The sequence below is a fragment of the Petaurus breviceps genome, unplaced genomic scaffold, assembly GCF_028583685.1.
Source record: "Petaurus breviceps papuanus isolate PSGF00001 unplaced genomic scaffold, PetGlider_PUasm1.0 582, whole genome shotgun sequence".
In the NCBI taxonomy this organism is placed as follows: domain Eukaryota; kingdom Metazoa; phylum Chordata; class Mammalia; order Diprotodontia; family Petauridae; genus Petaurus; species Petaurus breviceps.
Window position 1 is genome coordinate 4,990,508 of NW_027186390.1, and position 9,620 is coordinate 5,000,127.

Genomic DNA, 9,620 nt, shown 5'->3' on the forward strand with positions numbered 1-9,620 from the left:
ATATTTGTAATCTCTATAGGCATTGTGAATATGGCATTGCTGATACATTTGGCGACGAGGATGGGATGACTTGTTCAAGGTCATATATGTCAATTGGAAAAGGAGCGAACTGTTCCTCGGGTAATAACTGGAGAGATAGCAAGAGGAAAAGTCCCAGCCCAAATCTGGCAAATAGATTATATTGGTCCACTACCACTGGATAAAGGATGCAGATTTATATGTACTTGTGTTGATACCTATTCAGGTATACTAGTAGCTTGTCCTTATAAGAATACAACCCAGAAAAACACTTGTAAAACTCTAGATCTCATAAGCCTATATTATGGAACCCCAATGCAGATTCAAAGTGACAACGGGTCACATTTCAAAGGCAATGAAATGAAGAAGTATTGTATACTAAACAATATAGAATGGATATATCATATTCCATATTATCCAGAAGCATCTGGGTTGATTGAAAGAATGAATGGATTACTGAAAGGACAATTGAGGAAGTTAAGTTCCAATAATTCATATCAACATTGGAAGGATAATTTGTTCATGGCTTTGCGTAATTTGAATAATAGACCATTGGGAGGAAGTACACCTCTAGCCAGAATGATGACCCCCAATCTGCAAATTAAAAACAACAAACACACAAGATCCCAATTATTGAGTATTGGACCTTGAGGCCAGATGTCCCAGCACCGTACCCAGGACCACCTGGTTCAATGGGGTATGATTTACATTGTTTAGAGGACTTTTGGTTGGACAGAAAAGAAATAAGAAAAATCTCCACTGGGATATGCATAAGAATCCCTAAAAATCACTTTGGACAGATTTTACCCAAATCAGGATTAGCAGCTCAAGGAATACATGTATTGGCTGGAGTAATAGATTCTAATTATCAAGGAGAAATTGTTGTAACATTCCAGAATTTAAGTGAAAGGCCCATACAGATTCACAAGAATGATAGGATAGTTCAAGTGATTATTGTTCCTTGTAAAACAATGCCACTTGTAAAAACTGACCCTCCTTCCAAAATAACTGTCACAGGAACTGAAGGATTTGGTTCTACTGATAGAATAAAATCAGGAGCTAAAGTATGGGTAAAACGGAAGCCAGATGATCTTCCAAAGGCTGCAGAGATTATAGCATATGGGAGGGATAACACTGTAACTATTGTTTATTCTGGAGAAGATGATTACAAAATTGTACCCTTAACTCATTTATTCTACCGTGAGTGAGGCTACGATAGTCTGGTTATTGTCTCTTTGCTTTTTCTTGATTTTTTGTTTGTTCACCTTGTTTGTTAGATTTGTTTCCACAGGCTTGGTACCCTCCATCTGTAGATGCCTGATAGCTTAAGCTGGATGTCACCCCCTGTCTGCAACTGTGATGTGTCACCCTTGGACCTGGCATCAAGCATATTAAGAACTGACCTCTCAAATGGGACCCCTTAGGACAGGGACAGCTCTACATCCGATTTCAGCAGCAAGTAGCCATAGAAGAAGAGATCTTCACCCCTTACCACAAGATTTTGGGGCCCCATTTGTTCGGGGTGGGGGGGAATGATGGGGAGCTTGTGCTCAAGCGCCACCCTAAAATATGGTTTTCTGTGTTTATTGTGTGCTATTCTTGTTATATTGTTGTGAAATTTTTTTGACACCAGTTATTCCTACTGTATTTTTGTCAAGTAAGGGACATGAAAGATCTTGGGGCCGAATGTAAGGGTTATGGGATTTAAAGATCTTCCATGCCCCGTTGGACTTGCTGACGTAGCAGGAAGGGGCGGAGCAAGAGGAAGCGGAAGCCAAGCTAGCGTTCCTGCGGTGGCTGGCGGTGGTGGTGACGGCGGCAGCAGCAGAGGCAGTGGCAGCGCAAAGCCCTTTTTGAGTTAGAACTGCTAAGGACTTTCTGCTAAGGACTCCTGCTGAGGACTGCCAGGGGCCGGAGCTGCTGGGAGCGCGCTTCCAGGACGCTGGGTGGTTGCTGTGCGTGGGGAGAGGAGGACCTTTGCCTGAGGTAGCCTGTTCTGTTTTAAAGGCTTGAAAATGTGGGTGCTTTCTACTTTATCTACCTGTGCCAATGTCATAACTGCTCTGATGGCTTTCACTTTCTGGTTTTGGGACTCAGTCTTTTGGTATCTTAATAAATTTTCTAGTTTATTTCCTCATATGGCAAACATGACGTATTTTCTAATGGATAATTATATCAGCATATTTGTAATCTCTATAGGCATTGTGAATATGGCATTGCTGATACACTCAGCAACTCTCAAGAACACCAAATAACATAACATACATAACCACTCAATTGCAGGGGAGACAAGTCAGCAACTGCTAGTATAATATGGGGTAAACAATGGAATAGGAAACAAGTTTTCCTTTGGCACCATTCAATGACATTCACATTACTAATAAATGATTTCCTTTTCCTTCACAAGGAGATTAGTGTCCCTAAATTGTAACAACCAATTGAAAAATTTTCACCATATTTTTCATATGAAGTATAAAACTACAGGTATGGCTTGATAAAAAAAGACGAAAAGTTCTTTCTGTGTAAATCAAGAATTTTAAATGTACTGTGAATGTGATTAAAGGAAACCTAGCAAGTCGTTATCATGAAGTCCAAATAAATAGAACACTGTCTTTAACACTAAGAATTAGGTTCTTCAAATGTTACCAGAAATAATAGCTCACACTCATGTTATCATATCAAGGTTTACAAAGTATCCTCTCTATAACCCTAAGAGGTAGGTATTTCAAATAGCTCCATTTCACAGATTAGAGAACCAAGGTTTGGAAGGGATAAGTGACTTGGCTAAGGTTCAAACCAATTAAATAAACATTTATTAAATTCCTATCATGTACTAGCCACCACCGTGCTAAGTACTGGGGGTAGAAAAAAAGCAAGAGACAGCCCTTGCCCTCAAGGAGCTTACAATCTAAAGGGAGAGACTGAATAAAGAAATATATACAAAGCAGGCTATATACAGGATAAATTTGTCGTTGTCCAGTTGTGTCTGACTTCGACACTCCATTTTAGGGTTTTCCTGACAAAGAGATTGGAATGGTTTGTCATTTCCTTCTCCACCTCACTTGACAGAAGAGGGAACTGAGGCAAAGAGGGTTAAATGACTTGCCCAGATTCATACAGCTAGAGTCTGAAGCCAGATTTGAACTCAGGAAGATGAGTCTTCCGGACTCCAGGTAGCACGTAACTGAGTGGTCCTCCCCCACCCCCCACCCCTTTCCTTATACATAGGAAAAAATAAGCAGAGGGAAGGGAATCAAGGGGGTGGGAAGTTTTACAAAATGCTTCCTGTAGAAGGTGGGATTGAAGTTGGACTTAAAGGAAGCCAGGGAGGACAACAGAGTGGAGGAGGGGGAGAGTCACAGGCATGGGGGACAGCCAGAGATGCCCAGAGATGGAGTGTCTTGTTTGTGGCCCAGCCAAGAGGCCGGTATCACTGAATACAAGAGAGGGGGAAAGAATGCCAAACAGCATTTTGTTTTTGCCCCAGGAGGTGATAGGTTGCCGCTGGGGCTTATGAATAGTGGGTAAGGTAGTGGACCTGCATTTAGGGAAATTCACTTCCTTCAGGTCTGAATCCAAATGCAGATCTCTTCTAGACTCCCAAGTCTGTCCAACACAGTTAAGTTAAATGATTTGCCCGAAGTCAGGCATTTTGCTGATGACGTAGCTGGGTAGAGCTACCCAGCCTGTGCTCTTTTGTGAATTTTTCCATACTGCAGCTATTTCATGGGGAATCTAACGGGGATGGCCAAAGAGAAGAGCAGCCTTTGACATTTCTTTTTGTTCCCCATTTCCTCTTCGTTCCGTTTTATTAACCCTACAACACCTGCAAAATGCCAAGGAATCGATCTACTAACTCGTTTAGTGACAGGCAGGTGATCCAGTAGATCAAAGGACTGGACTCAGAACGAAGCAGATCACTGAGTTCGAATCCTGCCTCCTACTTTTTTTTACTGGTTGTGTGCCCCTTAACCTCGGTCTCAGTTTTTTCATACGTAAAATGGTTAATAACATCTCACAGGGTTGCTGGGATTACACGTGTAATGCGCTTTATAAACCTTAAAACTGCTAGCTATTACTACATATCCCCCGGGCAAGGATGGGATGAGGCAGGAAGAGCTTCTAGTGTCAATTCCCTGATTCAGAAAAACTAGACCCTAGAACTAGACAAACACAGATCCAGACTCCCTAGTTTCCCATTCCCGTTGGCTCTTCCGGTCACGCGACAAGAGTGGCACCAACCACTGAAGGAAGCGGGGAGGACGACTTATTAATTTTGTTCAGGCGTTTCGTAAGCGCCACCAAAGTATTTGGTGCTAGGCACACAAAGACAAAACTCCACTGTGCTCTCTCCTCTTTATATTTCAGATTTTTACTACGGCTAAAGCAGACGAAGGAATGAAACAAGAAGTCTCCAATTCCCTAACCCCGGAAAGTCAATGGAACAACCCAGCGGGCCCCGCCCCCGCCCCGCCCGCGGACCGGTGCCTTAACCTGCTCTTGTTCTTCACTGTCTCCTTCCACGGGATCCAGCTCGTCGAGACTCCAGCCTAGAGAAGCTGTCACCTCCTCCAGCGTCTTGTAGCAGGTCTCCACAAAGTCGCTCAGCTCCTGCTGTAGGTGCTGCCGCTTCTCAAGAGGCGGAGGTCCAACGCTTGGCCTTACCTCCATAGCTGCGTTATGGAAGAGCCAGCCGTGCGCAGGCGCCCAAGGGTGGCTGGGGCGTCGAAGGGGGCGGGGAGAGCTGTGTCACCCACGTGACTGGAAGAGCCAATGAGAAGGGGGCGGGGGGCTCTTGAAGGGAAAGTATCCTCGGGATGAATGAATGAATCCAGGTTCTAGCCTAGAGCATGGGGTGATTGCTTTTCGGTTATATTTTTATTTCGCCTCTAGCGAGGAGGTGGGAGGGGATGCCTTAAACTTCTTGGCCCTCTAGGAGCTTGCAGTCTGTCTATTCTTTTACGTATGCTGTACCTGCTTCTACCCAAACTGAAGTGGATAGGGAAATGTGTGTCCACTAGAGACTATAACCCTGCTGTTTCTCATCTCTTACCCATTTCAAAGGAAAGACCTTGGGCAGAGAGAGAAAAATAATACTAAATAATAATGGGATGTGGAGCTCTGGGCTATAAGGATGTCCGAGAACTAGCTTTTTCGTGACCTTGGGCAAGTTACTCTCTAGGTTCAGTTTACTGTCCCCAGACATTTGGTTCCAAATGCTGTGCTAGGTGCAGGAATTAACAAAGACAAAATGAAACAGCCCCTGCCCTCTGTTGTTGTTCAATCAGTCTGACTCTTCATGACCCTGTATAGCGTTTTCTTGGCAAGGATACAGAAGCGGTTTTCTATTTCCTTATGCAGTGAAGTAAGGCACACCAAGGTTAAGTGACTTGTCTAGGGTCATACAGCTAGTTGAGTGTCTGAGACTGGATTTGAATTCAGGTCTTCCTAACTCCAGGCCCAGGTCTCTATCCACTGGACGATGTAGTTACCTCTTCCTTACCCCCTAGGAGCCTATGTTTTAGTGAGGGAAATAATCCTCACATATATGCATTTGCAAAATAATAGGAATAAACTAGCTATGCTGGTTAACATGTTTTATCAGGTTTATATCCATATTATATACATAACCTGGAATAGCTATTCTCAGTCATTGAGAGGGATATTACTCCCACCTTACCACTAAGAAGCAGCCCCTGTGGAGATGCAGCTCAGCAGCTGCTCCTGCAGATGCTAGTTCATAACATCATTCATTCATCATTCATTCATTTCATAACATCTCATATCCCTATTTTCTCCAGTCACATAGCCACTACCCCTAGTTAAGGCCATTCTCACCTCTTGCCAAAACTGTTATAACAGACTAATTGATCTCCCTGTCTCAATCCCTCACCTCTCTAATCCATCTTCCACATAGCTGCCAAAGTGATCAGACCTAAGGTATAGGTCTGCTCATGTCATTCCCCTGCTCGATAAACCTCAATGGTTCTCTAGGACTAGATAAAAACACCTATATTTAGTATATCATATAAAATTCAACTCCACCCTCTCCTTCCAGGCTTATTATATACTCCCCTTCATGCAGTCTGTGTTCTAACCAAATCTGCCTTCTTGTAGTTATTCACATATCTTTGTCTTTTATGCTTTTGCATAAAATGCCTAGAATATATTCCCTCCTCACCCCTGCCTCTTAGAATTCTTCACTTCCTTTGATTCTCCTATTTAGGAACTTTATATCTTCCTCCTGCTGTTGCCTCCAACCTGAAATTATCTGGTAATTATTTTGTAAATATTATGAATGAATGAATATTGTCTCCATTTATAGAAAATCTGCTCCCTAATAATACCCCATAGGACAGGGAAGCCAGCCCAGTTGAAGCAGCAAGGCAGGCTGAAGCAGGGACCAGAAGCAGCAGGCAAGTCAAACTTCCCCATCTCTACCATTTCCCTTCAGACCCCAGTGGAGAAACCCTAGGATCCATTGCCTTCAGCCCAGTACCCTTAGTCTTCATCCTGAGAAGCAAGCCCTATGGAGATACAGCCTGGAAACTGCTCATTCCTGCATCACAGCTACACATACTGAGAACACAGAAAGGGAGTTCTTGCCACCAAGATCCATGACATCATCAAATGGTTTAACATCAGAAACTGATAGAATTTTGTCAGTGGAAATGACATTCAAGGCATTACCATCTGCTTTATTGTACTGTTAAGGACCATTGGACCTTTATATCTGACTTGCAGTGGAAACCTTTCCTATGTGTTGTCTCCCCCATGAGAATGTGAAGGCTTAGAGATTGAGGGCTGTCTCACTTTTCTGTTTGTATCACTGGCACTTAAAATGCTTCCAACATAGTAAGCATTTAATAAATGCTTCTACTCATTTATTCTTGTCTTGGAATCATCCATATCCAGCATAATGCCTGGGGTATAGTAATAGGTACTTAGGTTGAGGATGCTTTCAGTCACCCAGGTTCACAACCTTCTTTAGCTCCTCAGTCTTCCTCACACCACATATAATTTACTAAATCATCCAAGAAGTGTGGAGGGAATTCTGATTTTTATAATAATCAATATGATATGTGTAATGAATATATTACTAGATTCAATTTTGCAGAATTGCCTTTTCCAGCTTGTGAGTCAGACTCACAATGCGACTTGAACCGATCAAACCTTGACCAGGTGCACAGTCACAGGCATCCTTCCTGTGTACCTGAAGTGAAGGGAATCCAAGACTGTAGAACCTGTTCCTGTCACAGAACACTGGTCCCGTGACCCACTAAGTAACAACTTCAGGAGTATTGCTCCCACATGACTCCAGAATTGTTTTATTTATGTCTTCCATTTGTGGGTTTGTCAGTGGGAAACCATTCTGGCCCTGGGAACAAATATTTGTAATCCATCTCCCTTCCCCCTTGTGATTTATATATATAATCTCTGTCTTCACTTCAGCAAGGCAGAATTCTGATCAAGAGAATTGCCAATTTGTAAATCTGTTCCTCTTGAACTAATTAAACAGCTATCTGATTACTGGCCCTTTGTCGCTGGCTTACTGTTTTGACATTCTCAGGTTAGAGACTGGCTTAGTAAAATCCTGTTAACAAAGATAATACCTGCCTTCAAGGAGTTTATCCTTTGGTAAAATTGGTAAAAGGGGTTTAATTCAAAAGACCAGATATTTGGAGTCAGGGGTTCTTGGTTCATATCCCAGTCCTGCTACTTGCACCTGAGAGCTTGGGTAAATCATTGTAACTCTCTGGGTCTCAGCTTCCTCATTTATAAAATGAAAGATTAGAATCTAGTTAGAGGTATCAGACAGGGAAGCTGAACTCTTGTTAATGCTGCCCAAACAGATTAAAATGTAATTGGGAAATCTTTAACTAAATAAATAAACAATAGAACATAGATAGTGTGTTGCTGGGGTTTTTTTCCCCTCTAAGTCACTATGGGCCTGCAGGGACAGGGATCCTTACATATAGTTTAGTCTTGACACCACTGGACTAGATGACCTGTCATGGCCCTTACAACTCAAAATCTATGATCCTATGAACACACATAATTATAATACAAGTTACCAATGATTACTTGCCCAGGAGAGGCCAGATTCAGAGTAGTGTCAGCTTAGGGGGATGTGGGGGAGCAGCATTTTTTTTTCCTGCTGGCCAGTGTCAGTAAAAACTAATCCATACCTCTAAGTAGGCAATGTAAATTGAAGAGACCTAAAACAGTCCAACCACTTGGAGTTATTTTTCATTAAACAAATGCAACTTGATCCCTTTTGCCTTGAATAATTCTCTTCAGCTGCTGGTACCATCCTATTCGTGGACATCTGATATCTGCTTTGTATGAATCTTGTATATGCTTGTTTATCTGTAGTCTCCTCTGACAGAATATAAGCTCCTTGAGGGCAGGGGGCTTCATTTTTGTTTTTATATCATAGAAGCTTCTTTAAAAATATTTGTTAGATAATTCTTGATATTATATTAACTCATGCCTTCCTTATTCATGCAGAATCCTTTCATATTTTCCTGTGATTTAAAATATAATGCTGTACTTGATATTTTTTACCAGACATCTGGGAAAACTAAAGTTTTCTGGCCACCCTACTTCTCATATGATCAAGAAACTCCCTCAACTTTCCTAAATTTAAATTGAGTTCAGAGTTCTCTCCATCAGTGGTTCTCTAAATGTAGCCCAGATACTATGAGATCAAAATGATTCTCATAAAACAAGATGTTTTCATTTCTAATGTAGCAAATATTAATAAATATATAATGTATCTAAACAAAAGCTCTTTGGGGATGAGGAGTCCTCTTTTTTAAGAGTATAAAGGGGTTCTGAGACTAAAGTTTGCAAACTATTGTCCTGCATCACAATTTATGAATCAAAACAAAAACAAAAGCAGAAATAATATCTAAAATAGACATTCTGAGAAAAGTTAGTACATAATTTAGAAAATGTCTTAAATTTCTCAGATGAAAATGCTTATTGCTACGAAGTATTGTTATTTAACAAGAACTCACTACTAAAAAGAAATTTTCTCACTTTAAAAAATCTGCAATAAAAGAACACTAAAAACTTTTAAATACTCATCCTCTTTCCTCTCTACCATCTCTAGCAAGTTTCATTTTTCCTGTGGCAATTAGATAGCATAGAGACAGAGTGTTAGATTACATACAGTCAAGAAAGATTCAAGTTCAAATCCAGCTTCAGATGCCTAGTAGCTGTGTGACCCTGGGCAAGTCATTTACCCTTTGTTTCCCTCAGTTTCCTCACCGATATAGCACCTACCTCACAGAGTTAAGAGCATCAAATGAATTATAAAGCACTTAAGCACAGCACATAGTAAGAGTTTAATAGATACTTCTTCCTTTCAACAATAGCCTCTAAAAAAATCACCTGGTTGTGAAATTTTACTATGTGTACAGCTTCTGTCTTTAAACAGCTAGACTCTAAAAGGTCAGTTTTCTTAGAGAAGCCTAAGAATCGAAATGGTTGACCATTTTTTATAGCCCACTCTTAGATATATTTTAAGTGATCAAAAAGCTACTCCTAATTTTTCTCAGGTGTACAATCAGTTTTTAAATGAAAACACAAAACAC

General features: G+C 41.2%; 1 protein-coding gene across 6 annotated transcripts in view; it reads right to left on the reverse strand.

Annotated features, from left to right (window-relative positions):
- Positions 1 to 4,848, reverse strand: part of SNRNP48 (small nuclear ribonucleoprotein U11/U12 subunit 48) — a 185,959-nt gene extending 181,111 nt beyond the window's left edge. For 4 of the 6 annotated variants that reach the window (XR_011171418.1, XR_011171417.1, XR_011171416.1 and 1 more), the window contains exon 1: positions 4,513 to 4,848. Coding sequence is in view for 1 of the 6 variants with exons in the window: in XM_069103526.1 (XP_068959627.1) it covers positions 4,513 to 4,689 (177 nt within the window). In the remaining 5 variants the exon portion in view is untranslated. The remainder of the gene's footprint in view (positions 1 to 4,512) is intronic. The other 2 variants (XR_011171415.1, XM_069103526.1) reach the window with 2 other exon arrangements.
- Between the last annotated feature and the right edge of the window lie 4,772 nt (positions 4,849 to 9,620).